The 13,108-nt window shown below is 35.9% G+C and overlaps 1 protein-coding gene across 3 annotated transcripts in view; it reads left to right on the top strand.

Moving 5' to 3' along the window:
• Positions 1-13,108, top strand: part of Spag6 (sperm associated antigen 6) — a 66,981-nt gene that overhangs the window by 35,567 nt on the left and 18,306 nt on the right. For all 3 annotated transcript variants that reach the window (XM_048812714.1, XM_015495254.2, XM_048812713.1), the window contains exons 5-7: positions 9,609-9,814; positions 10,663-10,836; positions 11,999-12,151. In XM_048812714.1, the coding sequence (XP_048668671.1) occupies positions 9,609-9,814; positions 10,663-10,836; positions 11,999-12,151 (533 nt within the window). The remainder of the gene's footprint in view (positions 1-9,608; positions 9,815-10,662; positions 10,837-11,998; positions 12,152-13,108) is intronic.

The following is a 13,108-nucleotide window of genomic DNA, read 5'->3' as shown; positions in this document are numbered from 1 at the left end:
GTGCTCCCACTCCCAGCCTTGATGCTAACCTTTTAACCTCCCAATGTTTTTTTTTTGTTGTTGTTTGTTTGTTTTCCTTTTCTATTTCTTCTCGTCTTTGCCTGTTCTTGTAGAGAATTCCATCAGAGTACCTGTAGTCTTTTACTGTCCAGCCTTCTCTATTGGGCTACTTCTTAAAGGCAGGCACTGGGTTGGAGCAAAGAATGAATACCAATAAAGTTTGGATAATAAAATATGCATTTCCCATGTTAAATTTTTAAAAAGTGGAATACAAAATTGTAGGTAGAATGAAACCACAACTATGATTGTAATTCTATATTTAAAAAGTAGAAAACACCTTTCAGATGCAAAAAGTATATTTTGTAAAGCTCTGATTTCAATAAGTTTATTCTGTTGATTTCTTCTTTACAAGGGCATTCCAGATCCTCTCTAGTTTGTCCTTATTCAACTTAAGTCTCAGCTGTTAAAAAATAAAATGCTAAATTGGCGGTGGTGTTGGTGGGCTAAATGGACTTCAAATTTTCTCCTACCTGTTATCTTTCAAGGTCATACCCAAGTCTTTACCTTTTCCCACTTTCTCTGGTCTCTTTTTCTTGACCTTTCCTTACTATGTTTTGAAGCTACTTTTTATTCTTTAACCCTGTAAATGCTGTCAGCTCATCCAGTTAATTGTAATTTCTAACTAGTCCCATTAACTCCAGATCATTGGCCTGTTTACCTCACTTGACTTTGTAAAGGAGCCCAAATAATTTTGTCTTTAAAGCAAATGTATATATACATGTTATGGTTTAAGTATGAGGTATCCCCCAAAATTTCATGTGTGAGACAATGCAAGAAAGTTCAGAGGTGAAATAGTTGGGTTTTGAGAGCCATAACCTAATCATTGCATTAATCCCTTGAATGGACTAACTACCTACTGGTGATTGTAGGCAGGTAGGGTGTGGCTGAGGGAGGTGGGTACTCTCCCCCTCTCTCTGTGCCTCTCTTCCTGGTGTGATGTTCTGAGATGCTTCCCTCCATCATGCCCTTCTGCCTTGATGTTCGTCTCACCTAGGGAGCAGAGCAATGGAGTTAGCCGTCTGTGAACTGAATCCTCCGAAACTGTGAGCACCAAATAAAGCTTTAATTCTCTAAAATGGTCCTTGTCAGGACTTTTGGTCTGTCTGGTAGAAAAAGCTGAACAAAACAATCCTTAAACTCTCCAACACTCAACCTATGTGTGACCAATGGCTGACATTTGGTAGAGGAAAGTAAGATAGAAATATGAGTTTAGGAAAAAATGATGTGTGAGGGGGATAAAAAATCAAATGACATTTTTTCATAACATACAAATTCTCTATCCATGCTTTTCTTACTTCCACCTGCAATTGGAGATGTTACTCATTCAGCTTAAAATTTCAGCTAAAGTGAGTCATTGTTACTTATGGATGCTGCCTCAGATGTGTTGGTGAAGAATAAAGATTTTTGTGGTAGCCAACTTCTGATGGCCCCCAAAGATGCCTCCCTTCTATTATTTACATCTCTGTATGGTCCCCTCCTCCACCACATCAAAGAAATACAGTAGAACTGAGAGATGCCACTTCCAAGGTTAGATTAAAAGAGCATGGCTTTCATCTTCCATTCTCTCTTTTGGATCACTCACATTGAGGTAAAACCCCTCATGGCAAAGTGAACTCCTCCTAACCCTCCCCTCAGTGTGAACTCCTCCTAATCCTCCCACAGAAGTCTGGGTTTTCAAGTCCTAGTTCAATTGTGCTTGCAGCTGATAACTGGGTGAGGTCTGGGGTGTACTTGGGTATGCCCTGGGTAGACTCTTACATCACTAACTTAAGTCTAAGTTCTGCAGATCACATTACATCATTGGCACATTGCTTAGAGTCATTCAATATTCAATTGATACAGGTTCACTAATTAATGTAGTCAATAGTCAATAATCCTAATATTTCTGGTACAACAGAGGCTGGCTTTGAACTCACGATACTCCTGCCTCAGCCTCCCAAGCACTGGGATTACAGGCATGAGCTGCCACGCCTGGCTGGAAATGCTATCATTATTATTATTTTTTTAGATGTTGATGGACCTTTATTTTATTCTTTTCTTTATAAGTGGTGCTGAGAATTGAACCCAGTACCTCACACACGTTAGGCAAGTGCTCTACCACTGAGCCCCAGCCCCAGCCCTGGAAATGCTGTTATTAAAATCATACTGGTGTGTGACCAGGAAATAACCAGCTTTGACAAATTGCAGCACTAGAGGCTGGGATTGTGGCTCACTGGCAGAGCACTTGCCTTGCATATACAAGGCACTGGGTTCGATACTCAGCACCACATAAAAATAAATAAATAAATAAATAAAGGTATTGTGTCCATCAACAATTAAAAAATATTTTTAAAAAATTTGCAGCACTATATTTGTTTTTATTGTCATTTTTAAAGTCAGCTCATTTGTTACTTCGACCTAAAGACTTGACAAGAACAATTACAGGAGGAAAAGTTTATTTGGGGGCTCGTGGTTTCAGAGGTCTTAGTCCATAGAAGGCCAGCTTCATCCCTTTGGGGCTGAGGTGGAGGCAGAGCATCATGGTGGAAGCATCTCAGGATATTGCACCAGGAAGCAGAGAGAAAGAGAATTCTTCTCACAACAAAATATATACCCCAAAGGCATGCTCCCAGAGCTGGAGGATCCACTTCCTCCAGTCCCACCCTACCAGCCAGCAGTTACCACTCAGTTGACTGGGTTAAGGCTCTCATAACCTGTTCATTTCACCTCTCAACCTTCTTGTATTGTCTCATCCGTAAGCTTTTGGATGACATCTAATATCTAAACAATAACAGGATGACTGATTATTGTTAATATAAGATTGAAACCCACATGGTAGCCAACTTTTAAATGTATTGTTTTAGCTGCTTTCTTTTAAGAAGTTTTAAAAATGATATTGTGTGGGGCATGGTGGTGCATACATGTAATCCAGTGGTTTAGGAGGCTGAGGCAGGAGGATTGAAAGTTCAAAGCCAGCCTCAGCAAATTAATAATGCCCTAAACAACTAGTGAGACCCTGTATCAAAATTAAAAAAAAAAAAAAAAACAGGCAGGGGATGTGGCTCAGTGGTAAAAGCATGCCTCAGTTCAATCTGTGGTACCCCCCCCCAAAAGATTTTGCTGTATATTTTTATGATCAAATAAAAACCCCAGTCCATCTTTAAATGAAAATAGGGTCTTCTTATTGAAATGACTGACTGTGACTCTCTTATACTTTTTAAATAAGAATATTCAAATACAACTTTTGCAGGGCTTATAAACAGAATCAAAGAGAGTTTTTGAAAAAATAAATAAATAAACTAAAAAGCCATAAAGTTTAATAAATGTTAGGTTTCCAGAGCCTTTGAATTCTAATTTTTAATTAGATGTGCTAGATATATACTTTTATTTCTTTTCTCATTTCTTTTTTCCCCAAAGTCTTGTGTTTTGAGTCCTTTTTATGAATTCTCAGAATCACTTAATTTTGCTCAAATCTGTATGATGAGTGGAAAAATTAATATCCATAGATGTTTAGGGAAATCCTTTTTTCCTCCCACTTTGCAGGCTAATTTTTAGGTTTTCATCAATTTCTTGGAATTCTTTCCTGGATTTTCTTATTTAACTACTATGGTGATTCTTCCTTTATACCCCAGAGCACAACTTCAAGAATTAAAAGTAGAAAAAAAAAACAAAACCCAGCTTTCTATATCCAGAAAGTTTCCCACGGGTCAGTTAGGAAGGTATAAAATTTAAGCCCAAGGTTGTGAAATGGTGGTCGAGGCTGTAGCGAGTCCACAGATGGATGTGTTTCATTTGGTCTGCATTATGTTGCTCACATGGTATTCTTTAAAAAATAAAATTGTCAGCACATAAAAGCTAGGCAATTTCACATTATAAAAAGGTCAGACAACAGTAGGCCTCTATTCCTACCTGGTGTATGTTCCTGTGGGGTCAAAGCAAAGGAACTGCTGCCCCTTGTAGATAGTGCCCTGACTTTTCCACTTTACTACTGCTCCCCCAATCCCCTATTGTTCCTCTGGTTTCACTTTATTTTAGTTATTTGCCTGGGCCCTGTGGGCACCTGAATTTACTGCTTCTGATCTAAACAGGTAACTAGAAATGACATAATTAAGAAGAGAGGTAGGCTCAGTGGTAGAGCACTTACCTACCATAGGAGGGGCTCTGGGTTTGATTCTCAGTACTGGAGAAAAAGAGAGGGGGTAGGGAACTGAGACCCTTGTAAGCACTGTTTAAACAAAATATCTTTTTCTTGATTTGCCTAGGGTTTTTTTTCCTTAATTTTTTTATTGGTGCATATTTTTTTACGTAATAATAAAATTCATTAAGTAATACCCAGGTAGGCTTGAAGCAGGCTCTGTTGCCTGGAGAGGGTAAAGGCCACTTGTCCTGCACAGCTTTTGCATGCATGCCAGATGGGTACCCCTGCGGTTCCAGACTGGGGGAGCAAGCTCAGCCCAGGGGTGGCAGGTGGCTCCCCACACTTTTCCTTTTTAGTCAGCATAGAAGTCAGTTCTAATGTACTATTCATCCAGCACTAGACACTTCTGATTTTATGAAAGCTATTCATTTTAAAGGTTCTCCCTTTTATCTATGTTCTTTTGTTTTACAGTTGTATTTAGGGTTTTTAAAAAAATGATTCTAAGGTGAATATTTTGATCCAGTTAATTTGTAACACTTCACATCTGTTAGTGACAGATCATTGCAAATCCAGATGTTATTTAGTTAGGAAACAAACAAACAAACCAGAAAAGCCAGGTCCTAAGAACAGCACAGAATCAAATTATTAAGAAAATATAACAAAGAGGAATGAAGGGAAGGGAGAGGGTAGGAATAGGAAAGACAGTGGAATGAATCTGACATAACTTTTCTATGTACATATATGAATATACCACAGTGAATCTCAACATTATGTACATCCACAAGATTGGGATCCTAATTAGAATAAGATATATTCCATGCTTTTGTGTGTGTGTGTGTATTTGTATATATATAGATGCTACTGTTCTGTATAACTAAAAAGAACAACAACAACAACACATACACACAAAACACTCAATGGGGGGGGAATGCAATTGTGTAAGAGCAAGTACTTTTCACCCCAAAGTTCCACATGTTACTGTTACTCAAAAAGTTGCATGCACATAAGCCTGATAGTGTTGCTAGAAAGAATTATGGGAAAACCTGAGAGGGGCAGAGAAGTATGACGACATCTCCCCTGCTATCTCTATTCCTTCACTCAAAATGAGCTATTCATGAGGTCAAATAAAACAAGTTACTCCTTTACAAAAACAGCTGATCATCAAATTCTGGGACCTACATACATTCAATTGTCTACATGTGTACAATAAATGGCTTAGGTATTTGTGAATAAGGAAAGTACTATTGGATTATTCTCTCTGACAATTTGCAGTCTAAAAAATGGTCAAAAATAAATAACCCCTAACGTTTGAAAAATGTAACATTTTAACTTAAATGTAATAAGGGCATGAATAAAGGCAGCAGCTGAAGTGTGAAGAGATAAATGAATGTTTCTTGTGCACAATAGTAACTCTTCAAAGAATAATTACATCTGCTTTCCTAGTATTTAAAGGAGACACATATCTCACCATTTTTAAAATAAAAAACTTTCTGCTTTATTGAGAAATAAGCTAAAAAATTTTGTGCCTGTTTATCCTTTATAATAATTATGTTAATAGAGTTAGTCCCAATGGTAGCTGTAAGTATGGATAGAAGATATGTTTATATTTCATCATTACTTTTAGTTCTGGGAATCAAACCCAGGGTCTTGCACATGCTAGGCAAGTGCTCTACTACTGAGCAATGTACCCAGCACTTTTTATTTTTTAACAAATAACCGTATTGAAAATTTGGCAAATAGGAAAGAAAAATATATTACTAATAATACTACCGATTCATTATAAATATTGTTGGTATGTTGGTATGATTTGTTATGTAGTTTTTTTTCTTTGCAAGTTTAAAGTTATGACCACCTTTTCATCTTGCTTGCCATCTAACAGTATAAGATTGTCACATTATTGCATATTAGGAGATATATTTTTAAAAATTAATTTTGAAGATTCATTTAAAATTCACAATGAGACTAAGATATTTTCAGATACTGAAGATAAAACTTCTTGGCTTGCAGATGGTTTTTGGTCAATCTGTTTTGAGCCTCTAAGTCTGTACATATCAACCTTTGATTTCATAAGTATGGTATTAAATGAACTTCCAAAAAATTATTTCCAAACTGGAGTTTAAAAATGATCTCCCTAAGATTTCTCCTATGGGAAATAACTTTTAGATATTCAGAATTTTTTGCTTTGCTCTCTACTTTTTTCTTTTAAAGTAGAAAAGTGTAGGAAAAAGGAAAATGAGAGCAGGGGGATAAGTTGGGAAACACTTCCTGAAATGATATCCCTATGTACATTTCTCCTGAACACTCCACAGATTTGACTTCTGTCTCTGCTCCTCATTGGTGAGTTTAGTTGCCCTGAGCAGGGTCTTCTAGAACAGAACAGTGTTTTACTCTATTCTGTTTTCCCCAAATCTAACCAAGTTTCCAGCACATAGTAAGTACTTAACATTTGATGAGTGAAGGGAAATAAGAAAATATGTACCTATCAGAGAGGAAAGAATTATATCAGGATGTTTTCAGCTGTAAGTTACAGAACAGCAACTGCAAGTGGCTTAAACAAAAAGGACATTTTTTATTTCACATGACACAAAGTTCAGATTCAGGGCAGTTGTGAGGTTGGTGAGCAGCTGAACGGTGTTGTGGAGGACCCAGATGTTTTTCATTTTTGTACTCAGCCATTCTCAGCATATTGGTGATTTCTTCTGTTATAGTTGTAAGATGGATGTAGGAGTTCCAGATGTCATTTGCAGACATGAGCATGTCCAACAAAGAAGAGGCGGTATTTTCTCCTGTGAATCTCAAGTTTATTACAAGGAAAAAAAAACTTTTTGCAGATGCTTCCAGCTGACTTCCACTCAGGTCCCATTGGCCAGGATGACTTCACAAGCCCATGCCCTAGGCTATTTGATAGACACCGATAGTGACTAGTACTGAAATGCCAGAGGAAGCAATAATAGGGAAAAGATGTGCCACAGGGCAAAAGGTGGTGATAGAGGCAAGATGAAATCGCCTGTAGTATACCTAACACATAGTGTGATATGACTTAGGCCAATTTCATGCTTCTCTATATCTATCTATCTATCTATCTATCTATACACACACACACACACACACACACACACATACTATCTCAGAATAACATTATTTTAAAGGAACAAGTATACCATTCAACAGCAGATCCCAACTTTGGAGAAGTAAAGAATAGGAAATTGTATATACAAAATTGCTGAAACCAGGCTGGGGATATAGCTCAGTTGGTAGAGTGCTTGCCTTTCATGCACAAAGCCTTGGGTTCAAATCCCAGCACCACATACACACACACACACACACACACATTGCTGAAACCAATCTAGGACCCTGGAAACTTCATTACCTTCATGGCAAATCTTCATCTAGGGCCATCCCTAGCCTTCCCCACATTGAATATTACTACTCAGGAAAGAACAGAAAATTGCTTAGGATGGAATTGGGTAACAATTTAGGAGAACAGTTTGCTTCACTATTAGCATTACAGTATTCAGGAGAAGGGGTATATGGCAATTTAGCAGTCACTTCAAGGAAAAGATCAAAGGCATGGAAATTATAAAGATAATAGATGTGTTTAAAAAGAACCTTGAGATTTGATTAATAGCACTTTTAAATAGTTGTGGTTTATTGCATATTCTTGTATCAACTACTAGAAACTATGTATAAAAATGAAAATATATGAGTAGATGAATTATTTTTGTACTTTCTTGATACAAATATTCAGCCCATTATATTCTAGTATAGGTACATATAAAATTGATATTACCATACAGCATCTGTATAATTTGGATTGAATTGAATTCTTAAGGACCATGTTAAAAATTAACAGCAAATATGAGTATTGTATTTAGATATTACATATACTTTATATTTTATTCCTTCACTTGTGTGGGGGGTATGTGTGTGAGGTACAGGAGGGAAACATTGATCATCTGTTTAGCCTGATGTCTTGATTGCAGTGGTATCCCAGAGATTACTTCTGAGGAACCTGTTACGTAGCTGTTACACAAGATTGTAACAGTCTTTCTGCTCTTGTCTTCTTAACAAAACAAAAAACATTTTCCTCTTCTTTCTGGTTCTTGAAATTACATATGAACTTCCCACTGCATACCATATTTCACACTGGATTTTAAAAATGGAAACATATTTGCTAATGAATGTAGTGTTAATTTGTAGAAGTGTATTGTTGGCACCCAGAGTTGAATGAGCTTGGCACCTAATAACCTTTCATTAATACCTGTTTAATGAAATAATGAATGAACTGCTTATTCAGTATTGAAATCATTATGATAATTTAAGGAAAACAAGTTTTGGACACTAACCTGTATTTGCTTTTTTTTTTTTTTTTGAAAATATGATAGTACCAATCTTTTAAAAAATTAAGCACTACATTCTCTTCAAATGAAAGACTTTATATGCCAAGTAGCTATTTTAGCTTGACAAGACATTTATTTACGGTTAGGGAACTACAAATCTGAGAAATAAAAGCATAATTTGAAAGGAAGAGTTTATAGAAATGAGTATAGGTGATTCAGTAAGAGACCATGAATGCAATGAGAGTAGAATCTGTAACTGTGTATGGTGCTTTATGCTTCTCAAAAGACATTCTTTATATACATATTATATGGGTCTGCCTGCCTGTCTCCCATTCTTTATAATTAAATATGTATTATTTTTATAGCTGTTATCCTTGGACACACAAGTAAATCAACATGTGTATTCAAAAGATATTTACTTGATTTCTGGTATGTAACATAGTTAATGTTTGGATAAAGGAATAATTTCATCTTAACATTTATATTTTAAAAAGTATGTGGATCAGTTGTAAATCTCGTTTTTGAAAGTGTTTTTAATGCACAATGAAAACACAGCTTTTTATTTTGTATAAAGTGTTTAAAAAATCTTTTAAAAGTATTACAAGATGAAAGGAATTTAAAAATCGACATTATTGGCACAAGATTCATGTTAATGTTTACTCACGTAAATAGCACAAAATACTGCCTAATTAGTGTGGTTGGTAAATTTTTGGTACTTTAATTTTCTCTGTTATTGTAAACCATGCATAAAATGCTTGCCTATTGAGAAGTGCAGAATTGTCAGAGCTTAAACAGCTGACATCTGCTTACTCTCTTAAAAAAAAAAAAAAAAAAGAATAACAAGCCATTTCAGCCTAATCTACCTCAAATGTGTTCATGTAAATGGAGGTCCATCTATTGACCTGTGTTCTTTTCAGCTCAGGATTGGTCCACATGGTTTATGAAACCAGGAAGGCTGATTTGAAATGCAGATGTCGAGAGAGTGAAGTCCACCCTCCCCTTTTTTCTTTGCTGTATCTGTCAGGGTGAAAAATGGCTTGCACAAGGGTCAGTCACCCATACTCACTTAATTACTTTTCTTGGACCCACAGAACTGTCACAAGCTGTGGTAGATGCAGGAGCTGTTCCTCTTTTAGTACTCTGTATCCAGGAGCCAGAAATTGCTTTGAAAAGGATTGCTGCTTCAACCCTCAGTGATATTTCAAAGCATTCTCCGGAGTTAGCACAGACAGTAGTGGATGCAGGAGCGATTGCTCACTTAGCCCAGATGATCCTCAGCCCTGATGCTAAACTGAAGGTATTTATAAAGAAGCCAAGAGACAAACAAACCAGAGTTCTAACAATCTAAAAAAAGAAAAAAGGAAATGTGCACAGATTAATATTCTACAGCTAAAAATAATTAGTAAATTATCATTGAAAACAGACATGAATATACTTATTATTCTATGGTTTGTTAATATATGAAAAGAATTATTAGAAAATAAAGAAGTGATTGGGAAAACTAGCCGCAATATTTAAAATTAGAAGTAGCATTGAGGTTAACATTAACCATTAAAAGAAAGAGTCAAATCTCAGGGTTGAATGGGACCTAAAGGTTTTCTAGCCCACCACCATAATATTCAAGTTTCTTTTGAAAATGGTCGTATTTATGTTAGTATTCTTTGCAGCTTTCCAAAATCATATTTTGAATTAATAGTCACCATTTTTAACTTTTGTATTCTCATATTTATACTCTATAAAATTTTTAAATTATTAATGTTAATAACAGAAAGTTCTTTGAAAGGTATCAAATCATAACAAAAATGTTAGTTCTGCTTAACCATTTTTGTACTAAATTATGACGTGTCATAAATTTACCATTTATACTTAAGAAATTATCTTCATCAAAAAGTCATATTCTTTTATAATCTATAATAGGTAGAATTTTTAAATTAGAGAACAAATTTAGAAATTAGGGAATTAAAAAAATGAATATAAGGCTAGGATGTAAAAGTCTCAAAATTCAGAAACCTTAGGTCATATTATTTAATTTTTTCCTTTTTTATAATGGAATTTGAATATTTAGCTATTTAAATTACATCTGAACTCTGTAGTGGACTAGGGGAATTCTATGTAATGTTTTTGTTATTTGTTTTTGTTTAACAGCGTCAAATCCTTTCAGCTCTCAGCCAGATTGCAAAACATTCTGTGGATCTGGCAGAAATGGTTGTTGAAGCAGAGATTTTTCCAGTTGTACTTACCTGTCTGAAGGACAAAGATGACTATGTGAAGAAAAATGCTTCTACTTTAATTAGAGAGATTGCAAAACATACACCAGAGGTGAAAAAAAGTTTGTTTGTTTTTTAAAAAAACCTTCAAGATACAATAATATGTAATTTTAGTTTTCAAATGAAACAGTTTATTTATGGGCCCGAGGGTTGTGCCACAGGATCTGGTTAGGTCAGGGTTTTTCAGCTCAGCACTATTGACACTTTAGGTGATTCTTTGTTGTGGTGAGCTATGCTATACATTGTAGAATGGGCTCTGCCCACTGGATGCCAGCAGCACCCCTCCCCACAAGCGGTGACAATCAAAAATGTCTCTATAGGTTACAAAATGTCCCCCAGGGGACAGAATTGTCCCCATTTGAGAACCACTGGGTCATAATAATGGAGTTTGAGTTAAAATTTCAGTTTTTAATCATTTCCAGCGTCCCATTTCTTGATTGTGGGGACTGTGGACTACTGTCACCTTATCATCTTATGTCAGCTGGGAGTAGTCAGAATAGTATACCTCTAGGTTGGGATAGACCACAAAGGTCCACTGATATAACATGACCACTCTATCAGCTGTTCTCACATGATCATTTCCTGATCTGAGTTCTTAGATGTGAAAGAATTAGAGACAAAGCAAGCTGTGTTGATTCTGAAGCTGTATCTTTTTTCTGTATATATTTTGACTAATCAAATTTCATTTCATTACACATTAAAGTCTCATTTCTTATTTCATCTTTATTTGGTTGATATTTTTTAAAAATGGAAGAGCATCCAGCTCCTAATAATTGTTAGCAAAGGGGGGGGGGGATAATTAGGTTAGCATATTTCAAGACTGACATTGTCTTTCAGCATTCAGTGATTAATCTACTTCATACTCACACATTGTGATTGGGGGTTCAGTAGTTAGCTAGTTATGAACTAGCCCTAGGCTTAGTGTCTAGGTGAGGAATTTTGACAACCATTATAATAGGGATAAAAGTTGTGCCATCGATGCATGAAAAATTAAACCGAGGAGTAAAGACTCTCACAGTGAGTATATTTGTGTGTTTGAATTAGCAGGGCTATTATATTTGTGTATTTCTTTACTAAATACCTTAGTTTCTCTAAATGATATTTCAGTTTTACTAGTTGTTTTAGGTTCTAAATAAAGTGTGGCTACACTAATATTTAAAGATGATTGTATGCTTTCCAGCCCCGATTGTCTAGCTCTTGTTCTTTTTTTCCAGCTTGCACAGCTGATAGTTAACGCAGGAGGTGTAGCTGCTGTGATTGATTGTGTTGGGTCCTGCAAGGGAAATATAAGGCTGCCTGGCATCATGATGCTCGGTTACGTGGCAGCTCATTCTGAAAATCTAGCAATGGCAGTGATCATTTCCAAGGTTGGTTCGTTCTTCATTTCTCCTAGTTATTACAGTAAGATATTCTAAGACAGAACTATACAGATTGAGACTCTTCCACAGAATATAAAATATAACTGATCACAGCAAAAGAATTACCTAAAAAAATTTTCAGTTGTTTCAATGTGTTTTTCAGTGCTTACATTTCCTAAAGCAATCCTTGATGAAAGATTTGGGTCACAGGAAATTTAAACTTTTACTCAGAGTTTCATATCCACTGTCTGAGTATTATTATTGTAATATTTAAATACAGAAAATAGTATCTTACAGAATCGTGCATATTTACAAACATGTAAAGCATAACTTGGTTAAAAACTAATATAAATTATATGACAAGTAGTCATTTTCACTGTTCTGAGGTCTACACATCTCTTCCTCCCTTTCCTGTCATTTGGAAGGAGATGGCAATGGCTAGGACACCTTTTTAAATTCATTTTCACTCAACTTTCATAAACTCATTTCTCAAACTAGGCCATCACAGCACAGGTCAGACATCAGTGCTCTTTGTTTCCTAGGGATTTTGCCTTATCTCGGTTTACAACTTTCTATGAACCCATCATAGGTGCAGCCCTGGTACATAGTAGGTGCTCACGAAATATGTTGATGAATAAATATTGATCTGAAGAACACTTCAAAGGCTCTGTGTGCTTAAAGTGTGTGTGGCGACCCTTTAGGGTGTGGGTTTCTTATCAGCGTAGAAAACCTGCTGCTGTATGTTAAACAGAAATGCGGATTTTTTTTTTTTTATCCCTTGCTAATCCTCAGAATAAAAAGAAGTCTCAAATCTTTATTTTCTACCTATTCCACGATGATTCTTTGCATCACTCACTTTCATCCTGTTCTTTTTCTTTTGTTCTTCTATTACCACAGGCTGTGACGGAGACTAGAGTAGTAGTGGTGCTTTCGGAAGAGTCACAGTAAGAATGTTACTGGGGTTTT

The sequence above is a fragment of the Marmota marmota genome, unplaced genomic scaffold, assembly GCF_001458135.2.
Source record: "Marmota marmota marmota unplaced genomic scaffold, marMar, whole genome shotgun sequence".
In the NCBI taxonomy this organism is placed as follows: domain Eukaryota; kingdom Metazoa; phylum Chordata; class Mammalia; order Rodentia; family Sciuridae; genus Marmota; species Marmota marmota.
The sequence above is the reverse complement of the archived record's forward strand: the minus strand, read 5'-3'. Positions and strand labels throughout refer to the sequence as shown.